The sequence below is a fragment of the Rhodnius prolixus genome, unplaced genomic scaffold (assembly GCF_049639745.1).
Source record: "Rhodnius prolixus isolate KJV_2025 unplaced genomic scaffold, Rpr scaffold_2, whole genome shotgun sequence".
NCBI classification, from domain to species: domain Eukaryota; kingdom Metazoa; phylum Arthropoda; class Insecta; order Hemiptera; family Reduviidae; genus Rhodnius; species Rhodnius prolixus.
Genome location: NW_027411592.1, coordinates 5,984,877 through 6,012,647, shown reverse-complemented (window position 1 = coordinate 6,012,647; position 27,771 = coordinate 5,984,877). Strand labels below are relative to the sequence as shown.

General features: G+C 32.4%; 2 protein-coding genes across 4 annotated transcripts; one reads left to right on the top strand and one right to left on the bottom strand.

The window, feature by feature from the left end:
* The first annotated feature begins 916 nt into the window (after window positions 1-916).
* Window positions 917-19,847, top strand: LOC141448777 (uncharacterized). 3 transcript variants are annotated; one of them, XM_074117397.1, is made up of 12 exons: window positions 917-1,108; window positions 1,341-1,394; window positions 3,636-3,787; window positions 4,806-4,927; window positions 5,030-5,179; window positions 6,894-6,983; window positions 7,070-7,301; window positions 8,111-8,307; window positions 8,390-8,626; window positions 8,714-9,188; window positions 11,405-11,937; window positions 12,060-19,847. In XM_074117397.1, exons 1-12 carry the CDS (start codon window positions 1,104-1,106, stop codon window positions 12,402-12,404), a joined length of 2,592 nt encoding a protein of 863 aa, XP_073973498.1. In that variant the 5' UTR covers window positions 917-1,103; the 3' UTR covers window positions 12,405-19,847. The 3 variants fall into 3 exon arrangements, with proteins under 3 accessions (XP_073973498.1, XP_073973497.1, XP_073973499.1); XM_074117396.1 differs by having other exon boundaries at window positions 918-1,108; window positions 12,057-19,847; XM_074117398.1 differs by lacking the exon at window positions 1,341-1,394 and having other exon boundaries at window positions 919-1,108; window positions 12,057-19,847.
* Window positions 19,848-20,087: 240 nt separating this feature from the next.
* Dbp80 (putative ATP-dependent RNA helicase Dbp80) lies at window positions 20,088-26,125 on the bottom strand. Its single transcript, XM_074117402.1, has 10 exons — window positions 25,858-26,125; window positions 25,599-25,792; window positions 24,465-24,557; window positions 24,224-24,326; window positions 24,027-24,141; window positions 23,106-23,283; window positions 22,292-22,529; window positions 21,583-21,745; window positions 21,146-21,337; window positions 20,088-20,284 (listed from the first exon to the last, which is right to left on the bottom strand). Exons 1-10 carry the CDS (start codon window positions 25,915-25,917, stop codon window positions 20,220-20,222), a joined length of 1,401 nt encoding a protein of 466 aa, XP_073973503.1. The 5' UTR covers window positions 25,918-26,125; the 3' UTR covers window positions 20,088-20,219.
* Window positions 26,126-27,771: the final 1,646 nt, after the last annotated feature.

The window sequence follows — 27,771 nt, the reverse complement described above, 5'->3', positions numbered from 1 at the left end:
TGGTAAATTTCTTTGTATTTTTTTTTTCTATATTACTATTTGCAAATTACTAAGTGAGCTAACCATATGTTCTTTTTGAAAAAGTAATTAAATGTAACCCACCTTAATTTTCTTTTAGTTAGCGCAAACATTTTTTGGGGACTAGATTTGTTTTTTTAAATAAAAATATTTTTGAAAAGTGTCATTATTCTTAAATTAATTAAAACAAATGGGGTAGAATTTTTGCAATGTCCGGAGAAGGTCTTTATTAATTAATTTATTTTATTTTTTGTGCTGTACATTCCTATAAGCTTTACCTTTCTTATAAATTTTTAAAAGCTAAATATCTTTTAAATTTCATGTAGGGAACTTAATGGTATGCGAAACGTTGAGCATCAATAAAAAAGATTTCTCAGACCATTGACGAACATGCTTCCTCTCATCTTTTAATTTAAATTTAAGACAATTGCTAGCGCTCATATACTGGCTTATCGAAATCAATCGTCAAAAACTCTCGCAAGACACATTTTAGACTTACATAAGATACCAAATTGGAGAAAACTATTCGTCTGTTGATCATTCTTTTATGTCGGATTATTGAGCCAATCAAATCAAATTTTTATGATAACCAACAATTTATTTTGTCCCTTTGAGATACCTAACTCTTCTTAATATTCTGCGGAGATGTGTGCAAATGCTTAGACTTCAAATAAAAATCACTTTGTATCTCTCAATTGTAAGGTGATGAAAACGTCTAAAATGGGTGACACTGTAACCGTAGTTCCTAGATTGTAAGTGTTACCGTTCTGAAGATTTTATTAATATTTTTAGTATCCTGTAAATTAATTTATTAGGAGGGCTCCTTTTCATGGATTTTTAACTAGTCTTAACGATATAATGCTTGTTCCATCAATCCGCCTGGTGCGCTCATGTTGGGGACGCTAGTTTTTCAGCCATCTTGAAATTGAGGTGTCACTGCTTTGTGCTTTCAGGGATGATTGTTTACTACCTATTAATTAGTAAATTGTTATTAATGCAGTGTGTACAATGTGAACGATTCGTTAGATAATTAGTTTGCCACCTTCCGCTTATCTTGCTGAATCCGGTTTGTTAATCGGGAAGTCATGAGGTAAATTAAAACTTTCTTGATTAAAAAAAAGTCGACTTTTTGTCTCTGTCTCATCTTATTGTTCTAGTCATGACAGTTTTTTAATCGTCCTACTGTGAATCCGGAACGTTTTTGATACGGAGAATTTTTTTTATTTAATTTTTATTTTTATTCTTTTAATTTTAATCGCGGGAGACGATCCCGTAAGTGGTAACAGTCGTTTATTATTTTGAGATACTGTTTGTGTTTGCAGTAGCAATAGTGAGAAATCTACCGAGTCGGCTGGAGATTTCAAAATGAATAAAACGTGAGTAATAAATTTTATTAGATATTTGATTTAGTATGCAGAAAAGATAGTTACATTCTGAGTCTAGTCCATTGTGCAGGTTAACCTATTTCTGCAGTCATGCAGTTATAAGTTAAAAATATATTTACTTATCAGCTCTTTAATTATTCGTATTAAATTAAGAATTAGTCTTTTTAACAGCAAAATTTTGATTTATTTTCTTACTTGTTAAATATGGCATTTTTCAGTTCATGTGAGGTATCCGCTAGAGTATGCTTTTTCTCTGTTTTCTTATCAGTTTCGGATTTTTTTCCCTTGTTGGTCAAAATCTAATTCAAAAAATCTTTGAAAAGGAAGGACTACTTTTTAAAATCTTGAGTAACTTAAAAAAATGTTCTCAAAATTAGAGTAGTGACTAAAACAATTCTTGTTCAGTCCACTACTTGTTTAAGATCAATTGTCTACTATTTTCAAATGAATATAGGAAGCTTAAGTTTGTTAAAAATGTTCAGGCTTTTTGTTTATGAGTTCTCATCGTGAATTCACTACTCTAAGAAGCCAAGATCAACTGTCACTGCAGGCTCCCGTCAGTATTGTGAGTTTTGAAGTGGTTAATATTATCTGATAAGTGACTTAGGTGGTACGAAGTAGCTAAGACTAAGTTTTTTTCGCGGCATATTTTATAGTTATTTTGTTGCTGAAAAGTGAAGGAAGAATCATTTACATACTTCTTGTTTTCTAACCGGCAGATTATGCTAGAGTTAAAAGAGGTTTCAAATAATACTCTGAAAGTAGGTGTAGATTCCTTAATAATTGATAATATTCTACATGAAAATGAATTGTTTGAGACATGGTATAATAAAAGATCTGTTATTTTAAATGCAAAAAAATGAATACCAAATGTGGTGCCTACGGGGAAGTCTATTATGGTGTTACGTGACGGAAAAATAGTGCAACAAATTTGTATTTCATTGAAGGTTACTTGGCTGGCATGTGCCAATGTTTTGCGCCAAAAATTAAAAGCGACGAGAAATCTACCCTTGAATTACAATTGATACAAATCCTCACACGGTACCCCGCGAAAACTAAATAATAGAAGAATCGAGACCTTTCAGATTCTTTAAATAAAAAATATCCGGCTACATTTCAGTTGTGAGAGGAAGAAAATTATCATCAAAGGTGAAATAAAACAAATTTTTGAAAGATGAATTAGAAATAGCTACCTCTAAAAATTCAATTCCTCCCATACTCAGTAGACGGCTGTTATTGAAGCGAAACGACCTCAACTTTCTAATAATTAGGCAATTATTAAATAAACTATTGTACTATTAAATATTTTTTGATTAGTTTCTGGTAGGCAGTAATACAATGACTTTTGCTTATTAATCTTTTTAAGTTTAGTATCGTTGAACTAATTTAAAAGTAAAATGTTGGGATCATTTCTATTTCGTGAGTGAAATAAATGTAAATTTATCATTTAAATGCTCCTTTTTTAGAGTTTCACTCCCTCCCCCAATAAAACATTTTGCTAATATTGTTCACTCCCAGTAGATCAAGCGTTGCCGATCATCTAATTGTCCAACGGGTTTGCGTAAAGTTTTAATCTTAAAAAATCTTGTTATTTGGGCACAAGAAATAATTCATAACAGAAAAAATATGCATTTTTTTCAAAGTAGCAATTGAAAAGTAAATCTGTCAGAGAAGTTTATGCAAAAAAATTTATCGAGTAGAGATGTCGAAGTCGAAACGAGATATTATAATACCTTTCTGTTCATAAATGGAATTTTTGCACAATCCAAAGATTTGTCTGCTCTTCAGCATCCTTTGAATGTTGTTTTATTTCCTATTACTTGCCAGTCACACTGGCTATTTAAACTTGATCGTTGGTTCTTTTTTGTTGTTTGATTGATATTGTAAGTTCGCAGTGTCATTCGTCCTGCAGCTTGAGTAACAGAATTACGTGTTCCATGACTATCTTTTGCACAGTTTTCTTCTTTAAAATTAAAAAAATTTAAGCTAGCAGCTTATCACTTATCATAATGCTTACTTCAGAACGCATGATAAGCTTAAAGTTGGGACTAATGTAGAAAACAGAAAGAAAGAATGGACACAAAATAAAACGTTTTTTGTCTTTCTTACTTGGCCTTTAAAGGCGTACAATACGTTTTCACTTAAAAAAAAGTCGTTCTCTTCCTTTGACATTGAAATTGACAAAAAAACTTAATATCGTTGGATGTGTTGAAAATGAATTTTTATTTCCAGGCTCCTTAATTCTATGTACCGAAGGCGCATGTCCTGCCCGCAAGTTGTACAACAGCTATGGGATGCAGTAAAAGTAATTAGATATCAGCGCCAAGTTCCTAATCTCGAAAGAATAGTGAAGTACATGAACAGGGTTCATTCGGTCAACGAAGGTAAATACTTACATTTTATGCACTTTTTAAATATTTTTTTAGTAAATAGAGATTTGGCCACATTTCGTAGAAGAAAAAAAAGAAATCTTAATTTATTTATTTATTTGAAGTTTTAATTTTCGGAACAGTAAATAACAAAATCACTCTAGAGAGTGATTGTTGACAGAACCCTCCAGTTGGATAAGGACATGCGGGTCGAAATTCTAGAACCCACCAACCATTTAATCATTACTGCATCCTTAATGTTTGTAACCGACCCTTAATCATGACCTCAGTATTTCTGCTTTCCAAATTTCCCCATAAACCTATAAGATTATCCAACCTTACACACAAATTCGCGGCACATCTTTCCATTCCAGCAATCCACCGCGACTTTTTCATGGCGTTGGCCACAAGTGGGTACTTACTCTCCACCCTCCTATCTTCCAACATTGGCTAGATTCTTTCTTCACATTTCCTAGATATGGCGCAGAGTTTACCTGCCCTTCACTATCTGTTATATTCTAAATTAATATTGTGCATGTTCAGCATGTCATAATCCAGTCAGAGGTTCTGATGGGAAACCCTGCTATACAGGGTGAACCAGTAACTAATTCCATAGGCCTACTGTGTATAGTACATCTCAAGTGGACTTCAAAGACGTGTTGGCCAACTTCATATGTTCCACTGTTCTTGAGTGACGTCACTTTAATTTTTTTTCTAAAATCATTACTACTTTTTTCCAATAAAAAGTTATTACTCAGAAAGTTTTAGTCTGAATTCGATTCTGATAACACGGTTAGAAAGACAGATAAATTTTCTAAAAATTGACACCATTTCGAAGCATAAGTCATTCTCCAAACAGCCTCAATCTTCCTCCGAATACTGGAAAAATAAAAGTAAATTTTTCAAAAAGTTACATCATAAAAGATCTTATTAAACAAAGTTATTGCAATAGGCAATATTGGTTTGCTTCATAATGATAGTAGTAACACTGAATTTGTTTTCATTGTGATTTGAAATGTTTATAATAATACAGAGGAAGTAACTCGTCAATTGGGATACTGCGTTAGAGATGGCCTTCTTCTGATTACCAAAAGAAAAGGTTCCAAAGGTTCCAAACTTGGAGTTGAACAAGAAGGATATAAACTTCCAAATCAGGTTTGTTATGTATATATTGATTTGAAATTATTTATTTATCTTTATGTTTATTATTTTTGTTTGACATTATTGTAGTTGACTGAAATGTATACCTTATTCTAGGCTGAACGAGATAAACATGACTGGTATTGTTCTGAATGTCACACTGGGGGTGATGTAATACCCTGTGGTGCGTGTCACAGGGTCTACCATTTATCTTGCATCAGTAATCTTCCTGGTACCAAAAATAAATATCAGTGTAGTGTGTGCCAGGTAGGGAAATGGACTTTATTATCATTATTATATATATCTAATCGTTTTGGCTTAATAAACATAAAATTAAAAAAAAAATACATAATAGTAAAGGGAAGGGATTCAGCGGTTAGCGTATTGGATTCCAACGAGAAGATCACGGGTTCGAATCCAGCTGTTTGACCCTTAGTTTTTCTCTTCCTACGAACTTCTTACAGCTCATTGTCCGGTTATGGACAGTGAGAGAACGAGAGAACACCGTTCGGAGGCCGGCAGTGTACTGAAAAAAGATCCGGTCGCCAATGAGCTCAGATGTTGACGCGCCTTAAATCATTTAATAAATAGCATAAGCTCAAACAAAATGTAATTAAAAGTCTAAAAGAATAAAGTTTTGATTGAAATAAATTTGACTATTGGAGCTCGGAAATGCAGCATTAAGGGTACGTTCACAACGGAGCTGGTAGCAGAGATGGTAGCAGTGAGGCATCAGCGCTTAAAGAAAAACATAATACATTCAAATGTGAGCGTGCACAACGAAGCCGCGACTAGTGACTCATACGCGCTGGTATAAACGAGCATAGATGATAGAATTAAATTTTTCATTTTTCTGCTAGCTGAACTCCAGTATCGGAGCTTCAAAATGGACGTAGAAAAATTAATTAGTGCTGTATTTACTCATTATTTTTTGTTATTATTTTATTATTATTTACTTTTAAACAATGTTTTGTTTTTTAAATCGTGCTTACATTTATTTTTATGTGTATTTATTTGTTTTTTCTCAATAAAACCATTACTTACCAGAGTAATCACTAGTTTTTCTTCTGTGGTTATAGGATTTCCATGACAATTTTTCCAATGTTTTCTTAATTTTGACCTTATTTTTTCTAAAATATAGTCGAATGTGGGTGGACCCATCCTCACATATTCAAAAAAACGATCCGGATAATTTCTAAGTTCCTTATATAAATAGTGAAATTCACCCAAAGTACTTCGTTTTTTATTTATGGGATGTACATGATATTTTCTAAAGCGTTTTTTCTTTAAAATAGACCATTTTGTTGCTGCTGAACATAAAAACTCTTCACTACTCGACATGTTGCATGTATCACAGCTCCGTTGTGCACACTAATCAGCGATTATATTTTACTCTATCAGTTATCATCTCTGCTATCATCTATACTCACAGCTCCGTTGTAAACGTACCCTAAGAGTCACTATTTCTGTTACCTCTCGTTTGCAATTTTGCAACAGTACACTGACCGAATTTTTCTGGCAATGATTGAACCCCGGAATCATGAAAGGCAAGTGTTAAAATAAAATTGTTTTGAAATGAAAGAGGTTTTTTTTTTTTCACTATCTTTTACTAATAGTAAAGTGAGTTCCATAAGATCACAATAGATTTTCGAAGAGATTTTCTAAAAATGAGATTTTACTTCCCTTAATTGAAATCGCCTTTCTTTTTCAGTCGGGCTTCGTCGCAAGTACCTCTTCAATTGAAATATTTGAGTTAACATTTAGCTATACCAGAACTTGATATTATGTTAAATGCTAGAAAGAAAATATAATCAAGATCTCCTAAGCATTCGTTTTTATTTTTGACATACTATTTCCTTTTCCTGATTAAAAACATGCTTATCCAAATTTCAAAAACAAAACAGATATGAGACATAGTATTTATTTATTAGACATTTTTTTTTCATACAAAAACTTTAGATATTACTGTTGTCTTTTGCAGACAATAGAAGAGGACAAATCTCTACCTGATTTAAAACATAGTAGTCTAAATAGGTTACTTACACTTGTGTGTACAATTCTGAAAGATAAGGTATTTTAATTTACGTTTTCTTGGCAGAATTGTTTCGGAATTTATTCGTTTTACTTCTATTAATTTATATACGTTTGATCTTACAGTATTCATCTTTAGTTAACTCACATGAGTTTTTACAACGTTCAATCAATATAGGCTCTCCCGGAGCCCAAATAGATATTGGATCAGAATGGTGGCGAGTTGGATATTTAATACACAGTGTAATGGATGTTGGTAGAATGCAGCAGAAAGCTGCTGATCGAGGATATAATAATTTAGCCGAATTCACGGCAGATGCAACCACTATCGTTCACAATGTAGTCATTTTTCATGGAGGTGAATTACATTTAAGTGTATTTAGTTTTATTTTGCTTAAGTATTTATTTATTACGTATGAAGTACGATTCAATAGTTCTGGCCTGATCTGATAAAAAACCGGAACTCACTTTGATCATCGCGGTTGCTGTCACCTTCAAGTAGATTTCTTCCGCAAGTGTAAGTCGTTTCCAGTAGTTTTTTCCTTTGCTGGAAAATGTTTTGGAATTAGCTTTTTGGAAACCAGTCAGATGTTCTGTCTGTACCAATGTCTTAAATCGTTTAACGGGCGGCCGATCATTAAAGTGCATTTTAATTTTCGAAAAAAGTTACCGAAATTAAATGTTGCCAAGTCTGGCGCATTTGGTGGTGGGAAAAGACAATTTTTTTTGCTTGATGAATGAAAATGTGGATTGCCTGACATGATGTTGTGTAAAATACGTTGCTCACAAAAGTTAAGGCCTTTTGATACCATCTTGAAGTAAATCCAAATTCAGTAACAATCGTCTGACTGCAGTCTTCTATTTTCCAGTTTCTGGCGTCATTTTTTTGCCATCGTAAAGCTCGTTTTGCTACTTCTTTGTTTTGTTGCGTTTTTTCCCCAAAAAGATTCGAACATATTGTTCGAATATAATCTAATGCTCTAATTTTTCAACCCTTTTGAAATTATTGTGATAATTATGCATGATTTTTTTTTTTTTTTGGCAGGCAGAGTTTCAATTTTTCACATTCGTTTACTACTGGAACTTATAAATCGCTCTTCGTACTATTAAGTGTAGTAACAAAATATATATTTTTTTCTTGAGGTAATTCATTCTTTTAAATATTAGTTCACAGTGATATTGCTGACACAGCTCGGCAAATGGTCAGACAGTGTTCATCTGAAATATCTCAGTTAAGCTGGTGCCATCAATGCTATAAATCTTGCGTGCGCAAGACATCTCGACATTGGTTTTGCACACCTTGTCGTCCAGCACATCAGCTCATTTATGCCAAAGCTAAAGGTCAACCATATTGGCCAGCAAAGGTGAACTGTTAATATCAAACTTATCCATTATGTCAGTACTAACAAATGTATAATTATTTAGTTGGGATGGAATTATTTATAGGTTATCCGAGAGCAAGGAGATCGAGTTGACGTAAGGTTCTTTGGTGGTACTCACTATAGGATGACGGTAGATAGATCAAGTACGCTACCAATAAGTACTAATCTAGCTTCTGTGCAAACTTCTGAGAAAAGATCGTCTTCGTGGAGCAGAGCTTGTGAAGAACTTAAAAGACATACTGAAATGCTTCGCAGACTTCAAGAAGGCACTTATGTATCATCCTCTTCATCTACCAGTGATGTCAGTAATTCTAGTAATTTCAATAATTCATTTCTTATTGTTTCTCCTGATAGAGTATCTCGAATTTTTTATTCTCTTATTTTTTAGAGTGAAGACTCAGTAAAATCTCTCAAGTCTAATAAATCAATAAAATCTGAAAAGTCAGTTAAGAGTGATAAATCTGAAAAGAGTGACAAATCTCTATTGAGTAGATCTGGTCCATTACCCTCAATCACAGCGAAAAAAGTGCCGTCAAATGTGCCTAAAAGAAAAGAAAGCGTTGTAGCCATTGTTGCTGGCGTTGGTGCAACTAGAAGACGAGGGCGGAAAAAATTAGCTTGCAGCAGTATTAGTAAACGACGATCTGATGATAGTTCTGATGATTTAATGGACGACGATGATGATGATGAAGATGATGTTATTGAAGAGAACGAGAAAGAAGAAGAGAAGAAGATGCCCATTAAGAGAGGACCTGCTGTAGTTGCCACGGAAGTCGTGAAAAGAAAGCGAGGAAGACCGCCAAAAGCTAGTCTTCCATCAGTTGAAGCTAGTTCAGGTCCGCAAGCACCTACTCCACCCAAGAGTAAGTCATAATAGTTATTTATTTGTTAAAAGACAATTGGAATTGTTAAAAATTTTTAACGAGGAGAATCGAAGTGTTTAAAAATTTGAATCTGTAAATTATGTCTAGTCTTCAATTATGTAGAGTAACATAAGTTATTTTTAACTTTTTAGACATCCTGGATGGATGCGTTTCTTTGTTAACTATTGCTTTATTAACATTTAAAAGAACTTAGAAAAATCCACCTTGAAATTATGGAAAAATGTTTTTTATTACTTTTTTTAAGGTGCGTCAACATCTGAGGTTATTGGCGCACTGATTTTTCTGTGCACTGCCGGTCTCCAGACAGTGTTCTCTCGTTACAGACGACACTGTCCATCACCGGACAGTGAGCTATAAGAAGTTCCTAGAAATAGAAAATCTAAGGGCCAGTAGCTGGATTCGAACCCGGGATATCCGTGTCAAAATCCAGTATTCGCTAACTACTTAGCCAGTCCCTTCCCTATGGGAAAAAGTTATCATTAATATAGTGATTTAAATTTTTATTTTAATAAATAATTGGTCAATAATTCATAATATTTTGAATATTAGTTTATTTACCTTATTTTAAAACTCAGAATAAAGCCAAGAAAACAAAAGTTGTACACCATGAGTATGTCGGTATCAGACACCCTATTCATTTAAACACAAAAACATTCCCCCAATTAAGTTTAACCGAAAAATTTCGATAGGCGTGGCAGAGGCTGCCACAATCGGCTATATTTTTTTTTATTCTAACTTTGGGCTGTAGTGACCGCTGGACTGCAATAGTCGGCACTCGTATTCGTACGCTCGGCTAGTCAGTGCCGCTTATTTTGCTATTGCCTTTCGTTTCCGTCAGTCACCAAGTTTTCATTTTGTAATTTTTTATTTTTTTATGATTTAAGGTGCGTCAACATCTAAGGTTATTGGCGCCCGGAGCTTTTTTCAGTGCACTGCCGGCCTCCGGACAGTGTTCTCTCGTAATTTTCTGTTTTACATATTATAAGAAGTCGTATTTTCTATTTTGTTATTTTGGGTTTTCTTTTCTTTTCCGTTAAATTAAGTTTGATTCTGTTGAATTTAACTTAAGAGAGTGTTTTTTTTTTTTTATTTAGCTACCTGTCGTCGACGTGCTATTACCGCATCCTTTCTCCTTAAGACGGAGCTATCTCTCCAGAGGCTATACTCTAATGAGTATATTTTTTTGGGGCTGGTTAGGGTTACTTTCTCGGATAGGTTCCGAGCTATGTGGCGCCCCTAAAGATTATCGTCTTCCCAGTATTTTTAAGCAGTGTTCTGAAACAGACGGTTTTGCCATTGCTTTATTTATTTTGGCTATGTATATGATTTCTAAATAAAATAATAATAATAATAATAATAATAATAATAGATTTCCGTCCTCCCGGTAGCCTCTTACCCCTAGCAAGCCACAAGTTCATGCCCAATATTCCTATCCATATCCATCTTTTATATACAGTCCATCTTTGTCTTCCTACGGTTGGTTTCCTCTCCTTCACCGTTCTTGAGGCACAGAGCAGAGTCTACTGACTTTTTAAGCCATCCTATTCTCATGACCAAGGGTAAGCAACTTCTATGTTCTTGAAGCGCGTTTATATGTTTAGATGTTGGATGCAGAAGCTAATAAGACAACGGATAGATGTCAGTCAGATGCAAATTTCTTTCTTGCTCAGTTCCTTGTTTAAATTTGACTTTTTTGTACCTTCTGTCTGTTTTAACTTTTCTGATCTCTTTAGTGCAGTGGAATGATGTATTTGTTTTTTTTCCTGTATAACCCAAACCCCGCTCCAAACCACAGAATTCAACAGCTATTTTGTTTTCGCATCAACAGGCGAGGTCATACAGCTAATAATTTAATTTTCTTCAGTTAATTTATTTCAAGGTTCAGAGTATTTATTCTCATCCTGTTCCGGTCCAGGGGGATTAACCACTTAGGTATTTTAAGTTTCAATTAATGGCATCCCAAAATCGACGTGACTAAACTCGTTCCATTAATCTAAAGGTTCCGCCCAAATTTTTGTTCAGAGCCTAAAACTGCTGATACAAATGAGTTCTTTGATTAATGGTTGAGCTCTTTGGGTTATTTAATTTTTACTGTTTGTTTACATCTTATATGGGAAAACAAGTGATGTTTAATTTTGAAAAAATGTTACATAGATGAGTATAGGCCTTTTCTAAAAGTGTTCTAATGTGTATAGGAAAGAGAGGACGACCTCCTAAAGTTCCTAAAGATGAAGATGCACTATCTGAAGTTGCCCAGAAGTCAAGTAGTGCTAGCAGCAGTCTTAGTAAAAAACCAAAGGGGATGCCCTCTCCCAATGAGGATGAAGCTGATAATGAGGATGATGAAGAGGAGAAGGAAGGAAATGAGAGAAAAGAGAAGAAAAAAGAAAAAGAAGAATTTTCTGCAGAAATACTGTCAAGAAATAAGAGGACATCTGCCGTATCTATTGCTTCTGCTTCTGTAGTTGCTGCAGCCAGCGCAGAAAGACAACCAGATAAAGTAGGGCGAGTTGCAGCTATAGCAGCAGTAGGAGATAGTGAAGATGATGATGATAGCGATGATGACAGTGACGAAGACAGCGATGACGATGATGACGAAAGCAAGACTGATGAGATCACTACCGACAGATCCAGGGATGACAACAGTAGCAGACAGCCAACTAGTCATGCACATGAGGGTGCATCCTCTAATCATAGCACTTCTTCAGTCAAGTCACCTTTATCTACTGTAAGTTGATAATTTGTCTTTTCTGTTAGAAAATTACACTTTAATAGAATTTTCAGTTTTATAGAAACTATTCATATTACCTTGTAATGTTTTTTATTATTATTATTTTTTTTTTTCAGAAGAATGAAGAAGAAATTGTGAGTTCTTCTTGCATGGAGCCTCAGGTACGATGCATGGGAACACAGACAAAACAGAGTGATTTGAAAAAAGATAAAAGTGCAAAGGAAGCTATTGCACAGTTGAGAGAAGAGATAGAAGAAATGCGATCTTCGCACTCTGAAGAGATGAGAATGTTGAAAGAGGCACATGCAGCAGAAATATCGGCGACAAAGAAAAAACAGTGGTGCTATAATTGCCAATTGGAAGCTATATATCATTGCTGTTGGAACACCGCATACTGTTCCACGGAATGCCAACAACTACATTGGCAACGAGAACACAAGAGAGTTTGTCGTAGAAAAAGGTAAAACTATAAATTACAGTTTTTGTTTCGTTTTGTTAAATACTGGATAATTTGGAGGAAATATCCAACACAATTCAGTGATTAAAATTACCAGTGAGAATGGTCGGCGATGTAATGATCACAAAATTATATGCCGACTTTAAATAACTTTTAAATAAATCTACCATTTTATAGATACCAAAATTTCGTTGCTTGTTAGCTTTTAAAGATTTTTGTTAATGAATCTGTCTAAAACCATATCCACTGCGGCTGAAAAAATTTGTTCGTCCGTAGCATTTAATAAATGCTATAAGTGAATAATGAATGTATGTGCGTTATGAATGGTTGTGAGTTTGCCTTGGAGAACGCAAAATCCAAATAGTTCCAAAGCTGGTCCTGTGAGTTGTGCGCTAGGTTTGTAAGAATGTTCGCATTTGGTTTGGGGTTTCACCTCACAAAGGTACACCTGGTACCAGATCCCTGGATGAGTAACTGGTCCACTTCACCCACTCAGAAATCTGAACTTCAGGGAATGAATTTCAGGATAGAAAACCTGGAGTGTATATTGTCACGATTATTCTTTACTTTTATCTATTTATTTAATTTAATTTTTTTGCGCACTATAGCTAGTCATTAGTGCCTCTAATACCCGTTTCTTCTCTATATTTTTGCTGCTCTAGATAAACTTTTATTGTCCCAATTGTAAATTTCCAGATTTCGTTTTAACCTTATTATTTGTATTTTAACTAAAATACATAATACGGATGGTGAGATTTTGCTTATAAATTTAGAGGAGAATAATGTAATGAAAGTTTTGTTGTTCTGTAGTGCAACGTACATCTACTTCTCTTTACATTTGAACATAACATTGAAGATTGTACCCCAACTCATAATTTATCACAAGAATCCAAAAACTACTTAACAACTGCCTTTTTCCGAATGTTACTAGTGATTGATATAATATTTTTTGTAATTTTGATTCCAACAAAATAAAATCTTCACTACCTTTCCAGAAAATTGAAAACTAATATTTCCATAAAAAAAGTATTTAAAAAAGTGGCTAAATACAATAAGCAGTTTTAAGAGCGTTTTTGTGAAGTAACAAAAACTGCAGTAGTCACTCGGAGAGAGTATTTCCCTTGAAAATCCACTTCTGAAAATTGTATGACGAAAGCAGGGTAGGCTCAGAATCCTTTATTTTACAGCAGAAAGGAGAGATATAAGAAAGTGATAATTGATCAAATCAATTCTCACAGTTCTTTACAAGTGTACGAATCTTTGGGCATTCGTTTTTTACCTACCCTAAAAAAATAGCATGTTAGATATATGGGACTGTTTTCCTTTCTCATAGTCGTTCATAGACTCTTCTTGATGGATTCTGTTTGATTATTATTATTATTATTATTATTATTTAGTGGGTGTTTCCTCCAAAGTCCAGTAATCTTTGAGAGTACACCTTATTATCTCAGGCCTCGAATGTGTCGTTCCAGCAAATTTGTAGAATTTCATTTAATTCACTTTGTAATCGAAAAAAGTATAAACATATTTATAGTAAGTATAAAGCAAAAGTAGGGCCTGATCTACAGAGATGTGCACAAAAGAATGGTTCGTTTCCAAAAATTAATAAAATATGTAAACTTCATGTCCCCCACCCCCAAAAAAAGAAACTCAAAACTGGTTGTGGCAAAGGTAAAATTTAATTTGGCCGGCGCATGGAGTAAAAACCAGTTTTAGTTTTACTGTTCGACGGTAATCTTAGAGCGTTTCTTTATTCTATTGACCTCTAAAGCAACTGAAGAGTGAAACCCGTCCTAAATTAATTTGTTGGAGACAACGATCTTCGCATTAATTACTTCCTTGAGGTAATGCCTCTATTTGCACTTCCTCAGACTACGTTGCCTTTTCATCATTCTGGTCTTTCTCATCGTAATTTTTTAGAAGGAAATGCCTGCTTCATGCGAACCCTTTTTCTTCTTTCATAGTCGGTCAACTACGTGCAACGTTGAGTTCTGGCAGTGCTTAGCCAACTAGAAGTCAATGCTCTACTTTCTTGTGGAATTCTAGACAAAGACTACGAAAACCTTTTTAGGGAGTTGAAATCTCTCCCCCTCCATTATTTACTGCATAAGTTAGTGTAAATCAAATGGTAAAGCTTTCAAGGCTATAACGGGCAGGTAATTCCATGACAGTCGCTCTAGAGTTTACATCATATAACGTCAGCAGCGCAGCTTAACAGTGGTTCTAAAATGCTATCAACAATATCCTTCATATTCTTACTAAGGATTCAGGGAGCAGTTTATAAAATAGCGGTTTTTTAAGAGCTCCGTCATGAAGTGATTCGATTACAGGTTTGTTAAAGATTATGTTCCACCTCACTAAATCCAACCAGAACATACGTTTCCTCATAAGGCTGCAATACTGTAATAATAAACATTTGTTTATTGTGAGGCTGTTTATCGAGCAACTTCGAGAGCATTCATGAGAATATTAGCTACTTGAAATTCACACATCCAAAACTTACTTGGAACGCTGTAACCTTGACATTGATAAATATAATGTTTATTGTTTTTAAAATCTGGTCATTCTTTTGTGTATATCTTAAACATTTAAATGTATATATTTTTTTAATTTTCTCACAAGAGGCTTGTTTCTACATTTTCATTTTGGTTTGCTTTACTCATTGATGGAAAAAAGTTATAATCAAAGCGTAAGTATTTTCTTAATCATTTATTTAAAAAAAGTTAGCTTATATTAATGGGTGTAACATCTTGTTTTTGAACATAATAAGATAAAAATAAAAGAGATTAAATCTGTTCAGTCTACATAAACTTAGAACTCAGGAAAAAGGAAACATATTCTAGTTTATATTTTAAGCCTCCTTGAATTTGATAAATAAAAGCTAGCAATGTAATAAAATATATTATGTGCATTAATATTATTGTAATATAATCATATTATCTAGTTTTGCAAATTTTTGTATGTATATTTTACAGTAAAAACCTATCTTACGTGTGAATAATAAATAATTTTGTCCTTGTGGTCATGTTTTCTATATTTTGAAAGAATAAAATTCATCCTATAAATTTTTTATTTCACTGTTATTCTAAGCCATGTACTGCATCAGAGATGAATAAAAGATATTGTAAACTAGAAATCCGTCAAATATTATATTGAACTAATAAATTTCATAACAGTGTGATTACGTGATAATTTGGCCAAAAACATTAATAATTAAAAACATCTCCCCATACACAGGTAAAATTGGCTCCCCTACTGGGTTCATTAGACATTATTAAGATTTTTTTTTTAAAAATAGTCACATAATTAAACAGTTCAATAGATTAGGCTGTATTTTGGGAATTTCCCAGCTGAAAAACATATTTCGTAAGTTTCACTAAAACTTAGCGATTAACTTCCTTCAGCCAAAAATACCACTTTATAGTTTTTTTCCCCCACATTTTCAGAAAAATTGCCAACATATCGTGCAATTATAGTTCTGTAATTTTTGAAACATTTTTCTAGGAAAATTCGATTAAGGGGAGGATGGTAGAGTTACTTCTAATGCTGACTTTAGTAACTAAGCTGACTTAGTGGAATGTGTAGTCTTTTAATTTATGCAATAACAACTTAAAATAAATTGGCTTCAATAAGTTGGTAAAAGTCTAGTTTGATGGAAATGGTATGACATTTCTTCACTTGTGAATTTTCTTGGTGTACAATTTCACGCGATTTTTTCAAAAACTAATCGAGCTGAACTACTTAATTTTTTCCCCCGGGCGCATCGACTTATTGGACTAGCTAGCTCCTTAATTAATATTTATTTTTTATTTTTGTTCATATAAGAACACACCAGTTTTGGGAAAAAATAATTTTAATAAGGTTTTTTCTAAAGTATCAATTCTGAGAGATATTTATTTCTTACACATCCTAAGTTTGAAAGAAGTCTCATACGTAATTTGCGATAAGAAGAAATCGTGTGAGTTCGCGCCAGATTAATCATCATATAAAAAATATTAACTAGAACATCCATCCTTATAATTCTGGAATGAATAATCTCATGAGAAAACCGCATTGAGTTCTGAAATTTGATTCTCGAGGTCGCAACCTTGCCATTTTAATCGTTTGGGAAGATCAAATTTCAGACATGATGGTTAATTCAGTGTAATTTACGTTCAGAATTGCCTCAAATTTGTCTATTACAACTATCACAACCTGTTATCCAAAATTAGAAAATGTTGAGAATTTTAAAGGTTTATCATGCGATAACCAGTTTTTTGTCTATCTTCATTTTACCTGAGTTCCTCATTTTTCGGATATTACTTCATCTGGTTTTTACTGAGAATATCACTTCTTATGAAAGTTTCTCTCGTAACTGTACAATTTGTGTAAGAGCCTTCTGGCTCCAATGCTTAAAGGGGACTAGATCCGCCATTTATCAAATAGTTTTACTAAATTCAGGCCGTAAACATTCTAAATAGATGAAAAGTCCTAAACCAAGCAGAAAAGGGAAAGAAATTTTTCCCAGTAACATACAATTCACCACAAAATGGCATTTATAAGACTTGAATAATAGTTAAATATGTCGGTATCTTTATTGCTGAAAATTATCAAATCGATAAAAAGTCGTATCTTTGATTGGTCCGTCGTTGTACGCGCAAGTTAATTGTATCGCTGACGGTTTCGGACTTCCATCCATCTTCAGCGATGATACTTTGGTACAGAGATTTCGAATAAACCAAACTAAATAGATTATTACTAATCAGATTAATTAGATCCTCTCATGGTGCATGAAGGTCCATAACCGGTCAGTGAATCTATAAACTTGAGTACTGCGACGGATAATAAAAACTAAGATATTATCCACTGTCGACCTAATCATATTTTCAAAAAGTTGATTTGTTTTACGGGTCATTATGTGTCTTTTATCATTGATGATGTTAACATTTAGATTCAATTTACTTTTAATATTAATGCCAAAAATTTAGAAAATGAATACTACTTTAGGCCGAAAATGTATTATTACACTTTTAAAAGAAGCCACTAAGAACTGTCTCATTTGTTACAGGCCATAATAATTTCTCATTATTTTTAACTCTCACTGGTTTCCTTACCTTGAAATTTATTCAGGATACATCCCAATTAACATTTATTACTTATATTTTTAGTTTTTTACTCAGTGGGCAGGTTCTGTAATATTTCTGGCTACGGTGTCATAGTTCTTTTCTTGAATCTATCTATCTTGATTCGCAAGTATAGAAGAAACTATTTGTTAAGAAATTAAAAATATAGAGAATTAATTATATTTTTGTTTAAAATTGTATTCATTTCCTAAATAAAAGTTTCAATAGACAGATTTAAAATATAAATTTGGGCCATTCATTCATTTATTTATAAAGGACAATGTAAAATAAACAAACACTTGATAATTAAAATATATCCTTTTTTGTAACCATTCCCTTAATATAGATATTATTGGGACCATAGCATTGCCCAGATATATTTTTTTCATTTTAGAGAGGCAGAAAATATTTTTGAGAAAAGTAATGAAAAAAAAATTAAAAAATGAAATTGTTTATTTGCTTTGATTTTACTATTCAAAATATATTACAGTTTGTGTGTGTAATAAAAGTTAAGAACTTTTACATAATGAATTTTTTAAAATAGTTTATGTATTCATGTAGAGTCCATTTCAATGTGTTATTGTTTTTAAATGCACTTCTCACTAATTAAAATGGACTACTTAATTGTTATTAAGGCGCGTCAACATCTGAGGCAATAATCTTGGAGTCTTAAACATTGAACTACCACTCTTCGGGCAGTGTTGTCTTGACAGTTTTCTCTTGATATAGACAACACTGTTCATAAACGAACAGAAGAGAAAATCTGAGGGCAGGCTGCTGGATTCGTACCCACGATCTTCAGCTTTGAAATAAATCCATTGCGCTAACTTTTAGTTTATTTTCCAGGAATTCATTTTAATTGAATATCTTTTTTGTATTTACGAATGCAATTTGATTTTTAATAGAACTACTGATTTCTTTAGCAGGAAAGAGAGATAACCCCTCTTGTATTTTTGCTTTTCACTTTAATTTTTTTTTTCGATAAATTCATCTTTTTTTCTTAGATCGTTGCTCGTTCATAATTTAAAAACGTGATTTTAAACAAATTTATTGTTAAGTAAGTTAAAAGAACTGACCCTTTTAGAACTGGATCAGCCGTTCTCATCGCGTATATGGCAGAGGGCTAAACTCGTGTCTGTGGGTGGAAGAGCTTGGCCCCTTTTCATAGAACAGCCAGCACTTTGATTTTTTCTCAGGGAAGGTCAAGTTTTAAAACCCGATTCAATGAGATTCCTAATAAAATTTGTGTCTTTGAAAATGAGAAAAACTCGAAATAACAGAGAGATTTCTCTTGAGTGTTTACTTAACCAGAAATCATTTTCTCGAACATGTTTTTTTTTTGAACTAGAAGTCTTGCAAGTATGTAGTCATGTACATCAGCTCATAAAATGTCACATATAAAATATAATCATGAACTCATTAATTGAGGTTACAATTGTAAAACTCAAATTGATTGGAGAAACTCACGCTAATATTGAACTTGTCTGGTGGGGGTTTGCAGGAATTTCAAGTAGTTTTATTTTCATTTTAAAAAGTATAGATAGATATATCTAATGAACCGGCAGCATTTAATAGTTCTTTGCCTCAACATATTCGACAATTTCATTTGTTGGAGACGGTTCTGGACCTCACAAACCATGCTAGAAGTGCTAAAATAGTTTCCATGGCATGTTGTGAAAAGCATGAAAAAACTAAAGTTTTGGATCTGGGTAGGAGGGTGGACCTCAAATTAGATTCTCCTTAGATTGAAAAGATATCCATGACACTTTATTCACGATCATTTAAAAATTCCATTTTTATTTTAATTTTTAAAAGTAGTAAAAATGTATTAAATAGTAAAATTTCTTGCTAAAGTAATCACTGAGTACTATTTAAGTTCTAAATTAAATTACTATAAAAGATATATTCCAAATTATATTCATTCCTGAAAAAATAGATAGAGCTTTAATTAACTGGTGAGGAGTGTAGAAACAAGAGAGGAAATTTTATTGACGCTTTAAAATTCGTGTCATAAGAGTTGTAAATAGATTTTTTTGTATGTGTTAATAATTTTTATTTTTAATTAACCTAACTTGTTTTAAATTGTTAATATTGAAAAGTGCTTCTTTTTTAAAAGTACAAATATTTAGGGCCTCTGATTTTTACCTCTTATTTCATTATTTATTAACTGTGCAATTAATATTACTATTATATTTTTAATTATTCTGAGGAAGTACTTATTACTTAGTTTATATATTTAAATATAAATAAGTACATATATATTGATAATAGTATGAAAAATATTTATTTTAAACAGATTATACTATATACATGTAAGATAGTAGAAATAAACTTTGTGTGTGAGGTGATTTTTTTTTTAAATCAAAGTCCCTTAGATCTCCAAATTCGTTTTAAGCGCAAGAAACTTTAAAAAATTACTCGAATATCACACAACACGTAAAAAATGAAAAGGTAATCGTTAATAGCTTTAATGTAGAAATGTATTTTTTACAATATATATACTATTATTTGTTAAATTAGAATAATTCGTCGAAACACACTCTTTTTAGTGATTTTATTCGGATTAAAAATAAATTCACAAAAAAGAATAAAAAATAAATAAAATATGTATATTTAAAATAAAGTATTAAAAATGAAAATAAATAACAAAATTCCTTCGATAGGAAACTTTGTTTAAAAAAAAAGAAAAAAAAAAGGAAAATGTACATTTACTGTTATAATTAATCATGATTCAATTTTTCCACTTCTTCCGTATCTTCTGTGTCCAAAACTTTTATCTTCTTACCTGTAATAAAACTTGTATTTCAGGTCCTATTTTAGTTATAAGAAGTCTCAATTTTAGGATGGAAGGCAAGCTAGGACTCTTGCATCTCAATTGTGAGGGTATACGTTATGAAACATCTCTCGTGACAGTAAAGAGCAGTTTGCCCAAGAGTAAGCAAGACGCATAAAACAAGTCAGATTTACCTAAGAAGGTGCTCACTTGAAATATTTGAATACTGAGATTCCTCGCAGATATACTGTACATTTAAGAAGTTGGACTGAGATTCGAAGCGAAGTCTAACCTCTGAGGAAGAGGCTTGTCCATTTCTCACATGCAAAGTATATGTTAACCCTAGTCCAGTCTCTTAACATTGTTCCTCAACAATATTGAACAAATTTCACAATTCAGTTCAAAAAATCTGTTGCACTTGTCAAACATTGTTCTCCGTCTCGACTTACGAGAATCACAAAATCTGCGTTTCTGGGGTAAAGTCCTCTTACCACAACAAAATAATAATTCACTTCGCAGTGGATATTTTCCTTCCAGCTTAGAAGTTAACCAAAAATGACTAAAAAAGTGAAAATAGATTGAAATGGAATTTCCGAAGCAAAATTATCTACCTAATACTAATTTTCAAAAAAAAACTGTATGCACTAAATGTCTCAAAGCCTTAAGTACCTACACCTACCCATTTGAAATTTTGAAAAATTGATTACTGGTACAAAGTTTTTAAGGTTAACTTTAATTATAATTTCCTTAATCTTTCATGGACTTATTGGACAAAAATCTATATTTTTTCAAATTCAGCTTTAAATAAGTTGTAGTGGATTATATAAATGCGTGCAGGAAAAGTAGAGAAATTTAGCAAAAAAGAATATTTACCGAAATGATCTTCTATCTGTCTAAGGACAGTGTTAATTTCATCTGAGCCCACTAGATTTATAGCAAGACCAGTTTTTCCAAATCTTCCTGTTCTACCAATCCTGTGCAGATACGTTTCACAATCTGCTCTCTTCTGTGCATCAACGGGCATGTCAAAGTTAACAACTATGGTAACTTGTTCAATATCTATACCTATTAAAAAAAAAGTACTATAAGAAATTACACAAAAATTAGCCATGGGTTGCACCCTACAGCAAAACTAAAATGTAATAATCTTGAATTTAAATAGAAGCTTTTTAACAGAAGCCAAATAAATTCTTTACATCACCGATGAACCAATTTTCCTATAGTTAAAATGTCTAAATTACTTAAATGTTAGAAAATGTCATCAGATCTTCTACTCACATTTTATTTTGATAATGTAAAATTGAACATACCTCTCGATAAAACATTTGTGGTAATTAAAACCTTCTCTTTTCCATCACGAAACCTATCTAGAACAGCTATTCTCTGTTCTACAGTTAGCTCTCCTGAAAGCAGGGCTACCGCGTGCCCATCTCGAGACATTTTTTCAGCCAGCCAAGCGGCAGTTTTCCGAGTCTAAAACAAGTTCTCTTGCAAGGAAGGAAAGTGGAAAAGTTTCTAAATCCAACTGACATTAACATTAAAACACAGCAAGCAAAAAATTCTTTATACAAAAAAAGTCTAGAAAAATAAAAGTTTTACCATTATTTAGAAAATTTTCAGTAATTCTTACTTCGCTGTAAATGATCCTTTATACTACCAGATTTGGATCGGAACATTTTATTTGGAGACCATGGTATTACTTCCGTAAATTTTACATTAACTACGTTTTTATAATAATTATCTTAATTATCTTTAATTACATTACTAGTCTTTTTGAACTTTTCTTTTTTTCTTATTCAGGACAATAAAACATTCTGAATCATCTTCGTTTATATCAAAATTTATATCCTAAACGTTGACAATTTAAGACCTTTTCTTAAAGAATTAAAAGTAAAATTTCAATGAAGCTACTTGAAAATAACATTTTAATCATAATCTGTCTTTCCAGAGTGACCAAACACTGACCTGATACATTTCTGGCTAAAATAAATAGGGCTCATGAAAAATAGTTTTACAAACCTGGCAGAAAATCATGGCTTGCCCAACAGTTACTGCTCCATATATATTAGTGATTGCAGCGTACTTTTCATCCTTATGTTCACAGACTACATAGTACTGTTTAATATTGTCCAAAGATTCTTCTTCTCGTTTAAGCCTTATAAGCACAGGATTAGGAACGATCCCTTTGGCAAACTGCATCACTTCTTCGTCATAAGTAGCCGAAAAGAACATTATCTGGCAGTGGGATGGAAGAAATCTATAAAAAGATAATTTGCTGAAATAAATTCCAGTAAAAAAACGCCTAATTTTTGTCTAATTGAGATAGGTTTAATAATTTTCTCTATTTTATTTTTTTCATTTATCATTCTATCGCCTATTTTTCAGGCAGGCTTAACGCCCAACTACCAATTAGGTGTCGTGGACGGGGGTGGAAGCTCATATTTACTATAAACAATTTTTTCTAACCAATAAAAAGTAGTCATACGCCTGATTCGAACTAACCAACTAGACCAATACCCTCCCATTATTCTTAAGTCAGTGCCACTATTTATGAGAAATTTTATTTCATTTTTATTATTTATTTTGTTAATAAATCTCTATAAAATTGGAGGGGGACTTTACCTCTAAATAAAATAAAATCACAAAACAAGAACGAATGTTACTAGGCCTCAGGATAGTAAAAATAAAAAACAAGACATTTTGTGGATGTTATTAAAAACGTTATCTCAAATAATCAAAATGACTTTTTTTTTTAACCTTAGAGAGGAAAGTTTTAAAAAATTTAAACAATCGAAATTACAATCGTAAAGAGTAGAAAACAAAAAATTACTACCTTCTAATTCGAAAACTCTGATCCTGATGACCTTGAGTTGCAATCATAACATCTGCTTCGTCCAGCACAAAAACTGTTATTTTACTGAGTTCGAAGAATTTATATTTAGTTGCCCAATCCAGAACCTTTCCTGGAGTACCAATGATTATGTGTTCTTCAATTTTTGTATTACGAGGTACTTTAGTAATTATGGAAAACAAAAAGAAAAATATTGTCTAAATCAATATTGTCAAAAATTATAAAACATAAAATGATCATTCACGGTATCCGCTACTGTAAATGATGAAACGATCAGTATCATCTAGAGAGAGGAGTAAGACTGGGAGGTCTCTTTCCCCCGGACTTCAACTTTATCTTGGAGGTAGGTGGCGTTCAGAAAATTTCATTAGGAACGTTTATATGTCATCATCAATGGCGAAAAATTCAACAAAAGTAATCATGTAAAGAAGGCATTAGTTTTTCACGTTATTTAAAGTTTCGCCTTGTTCTAAAATACCGAGCAATTCTTTGACACTTATATTCAAAAATCAATAGCAAATTGGACAAAAGCTTAAGTTAAGTGTCATCAAGAAATCTTTTGGATAGAAATAACTTTTTTTATAAGAGTGTAAGCAAATTGTTCACCGTGCCTATTCGCTCGCGGATAAAATGGAGGGTGCTTGAGAACTGCTTTATTCCCTCATACACGTCATTAAACTTGACCGATTCAAAAGCGTTTGCTCAGAAAGAAGAAAAAGGAAAAATAATACCAGGAATATTTCAAACATAATTCGTACAGCAAATTCATGCAACAATTATAAAATTCCGAATATTTATTTCAGAGTACCTCAATATTATAAAATGTATTCTGCTAGGGATTGCTCGATTACCAAAGAATCGACTTATTATAAAATACGAGAACTAATGAAATCAAATACTAACAATCCTCGCCTCTTACAGCATATTTGAATCGAATATCATCGCAGAACTGTCCCATCCTAGCAGCTACTTCCCCTGTTTGAATGGCTAATTCATACGTTGGAGATAAACATAATACCTGGAATAATTACAATATAATAACATAAATTACTTAAGGAAGCAATATTTAGAATTAAACTCTTTTTTTAAAAAAGGCTTACTTGTGGGTAGTTTAAAGAGGGATCAACTCTGGATAACATAGCAAGCACAAATGCAGCTGTCTTTCCCGTGCCTGATTGAGACTGTGCAATCATGTTTTGAGGCCTAAATAATGTTAAGCAATCAGCTTTTTAAATTAAGGATAATTTTTTAAAAAGAAGTGTTCAACAACACACAGACTATACATTGTTATTTATATCTTATGATCTATAATCAAATCAATGATTAACAAACAACACTTACGGATCTGCAAGAAGTATGGGCAAAGCAGTTTCCTGTATTTTTGACGGTGCATTAAATCCCATTTCATAAACACCTTTGAGAAGTTGCTGCTTCCTATTAGAACAGTCATATTAATTTTAAATTACTGTAGTTGGACCCTGTTTTAAACACTTGCTCCATTGTATATAAGATTCGCTCTTTGGGAACACAAAACCATTATATTAAAAGCATTCGATATACATAACTACACTGATATTTTACAATACGAAATTTTCTAGTTGGCCACACTCCTAATTCTTGAAATCAAAGGCACAGATTTTCCAAAACCCTGAGAAACTACTTAAAATCCTTTTTACTTCAGTATCCTAATAAACGGAATAAGATATATATAAACTGACATAGGTCCCATTTCAGAAATACATCTGTTTGTTTAATCAAACGTACACTGAAATCGTATGCAAGTTTGACAACAGCAAATCATAGAGTCATAAACATGTATCGCTACACTAGAGTGCGAATTTGATTGACAGCATCCACTTTTCTTTCTAGTAACTGTTCACGTCTATTTATTTTGACAGTGATTATGAGCTGCTTTAGATGACTTAAAAAAACAAAAATTAATAAATTAAAAAAAAAAAATCAAGAGGATTTTCAACGGTTAATCTGAGAGGCCAAGCAATCCCAAATCGAAAGGACACCACATTTGTGAAATAGGTTCATGTGTTTAGGAGTTATGTTGTTACGTTACAAAAAAAAGTAACAAGAATTTTTGAAAATACCGTTTTACCATTTTGGAATCGTTTTACAAGAAAATAATTATACCGTGGTTTTACAAAACAATTACCGTTATGAACGAGGATATGTTCTTTATTTTAAAGACAATTGGGAAGTATAACTTGTAAAGGAAAATATGCTAAAATTGTCGAAGTTAGGTGCTTTTCAACATTTCACTTTTTCGTGCAGTTTTAGACAATCAACCCTTATACAACTGTCCTCATTTTGAGGACAAGAGAGTGAAAAGACGAACGTAAGAATTTCTTTGGTAATGTTACATGGCATTAAAAAAAAGTACATGCCTTAGATAAACATGCGAAACATTGGTGAGTTCATTTTCATAAGATTAATTTAACTTTGAAGTAAAATTTTGATACGTACAAATTTAAAGCCTCGAAATTCTTTATGGAATGCAATGGCGAGAAGGGATCCTGGCGTAGTACTTCAATCTCTGCTTTTGTTGTAACTAATTTTGTACGCGCGATTTTCTGTAAGAGGCTTTTCTCTGCTCTAGTTATTTTATCATCTTCTTCAGAAGTTTCAGGCCTTTTTTCTTGCAAGTTTAGACCTCCCAACTAATACAATGTCTAGTTAGAAAACATAAAACATACTGGAATCCATAAGTATCCAAATAACAAACCTTTTTTGAAACATCCTGTTCTGCTGCTTTTTCTCCCCACGCTCCTAACGCAGTGGACATTTTAAGACCAAAATACAATTGAATACGAATTCTAAATTTTCTTCCTTATTCTTAATATAATAAACGAATTACTGCGGGCCACCTATGTCGGTTCCACTGCACGAATGACCAAACACTAACGTAAACGTAACTAACTATTTCCACCATGCCACTTGTGATTTAACGAATGAACATCAAGGCCTTCCGAATTTCATTCATTAAAGAGACGTTGGCCAAATGGATTCCTAAAAGTTTAGTGAAACTTTGTAAATGAAATTATTTTCTTTTTATTATTCTTGAACAAAAACTTTTTTGACCAAAAAAACAGGAAAATTGTCACATACACATGTGAGTTAACCTTAAAAAAGAATTTTCTTGGTGGTAGCAGGTACCTAAAAAAAGTTGTGCTCATGGGTTTTATTTGATAATTCAAGCATAGAAAATGTATATACAGAAAAAAAAACCTGTTGAGACCAAAATTGGTTTGAAATTATAAAAAGAAATACACGTTTATGAACTAATTAGGTCTATTAACATTCATACAACAGTGTTCAAAATATTTTATACAGGAACATATTGCATTCCAAACACTGATATTTCAATTTAAGATACTTTATATGTCCGTAAGGACATTTGTTACCCAATTACAATCTCATTCGAAGACCAATAATGGAGGCAATTGGATAATGTGCACTATCATAGGTTCCACTTTCTAAGACAGCAAAGCTGTCTTTGCAGAAAGCCGGAACGATTCCAAGGGTAGTACTTGCAGCATGGATGCATCATAAATAAGTCTCTTAAGTTACTTTATAAAAAATGTCGGACCTGTGTATATTATGTAATAATTCAAGTAGTTCTTTTTTTTTTATTTAAGATGTGTCATCAGAGGTCTCGTTTTAATATGAACGAAAAAGTATTACTTATATTTGAATATTAGGATTTACTTGCATATATTGAATTCTATTTAATAAAAAAATTTGTAAGCAGTGTCTTAGTCCAGTAAACCTAAAAAATATTAACTAATCTCCTGCTGTCTAACAGAATTACACTTTTATCTTATTGAATAGATTATTCTGCGAATAAATATTGTTCAATTTAAATTTCATACTATCAAACCTATCCTATAAATTTGTTAACCACTTCTTCAGCCTAAAATAAACATTTAATTACTGTTTTTAGATGCAACAAGTTTTTACAGTCTATAATCTTGCATATGAATTCTTTTAAGATGTAACTGTAAGACAGATTCTGAGTGTGCAAATAAATTAGTAGGAAACTAACTTCCTGGTATAAATACTTTGCGCAACCAATACCGGCAATCTTTGCGTTTTTAAATAACAAAATAAACATCACCCCACACTTGGCCACGTAACGTTAATACGACAATGTTATGGCATTTGAAACAATGACTGTTTCAATAGCAATATTTCCACTAAGTATTCTAGTGTTTTATCTTTGGTATTTTTTCCTTTTTGTCCAGTATGATAATTTAATTTGGAAAGATCGTAATACTTAAATAATTAAAATATAATTATGTACAAATTCTAACTTATCATCTTTAAGGAACCATCAGTCATTTTTCAAAAATTGGCTTCCATTTTTGAAAACCATCATTTTAAATGTTTTCAAATTCATCTTCAAATTACACAATGTGGCTTATCTTACTAACTACGGAGTTAATCATCCTCTGTATGGTTAGTGGACCGGAAGCAAGAAGCACTAACACTATCGTATTAATTAAAAACAAGTATTTTTAATGTACTTACCATTACGTATTCATTAAACTGATTAGACTTCACAGATTTCAGAAAGAATTGTGATATAATTAGATTCGAAGGCTAATAAAAAAAAAAAATGCTATAAACTTTTTGGTGT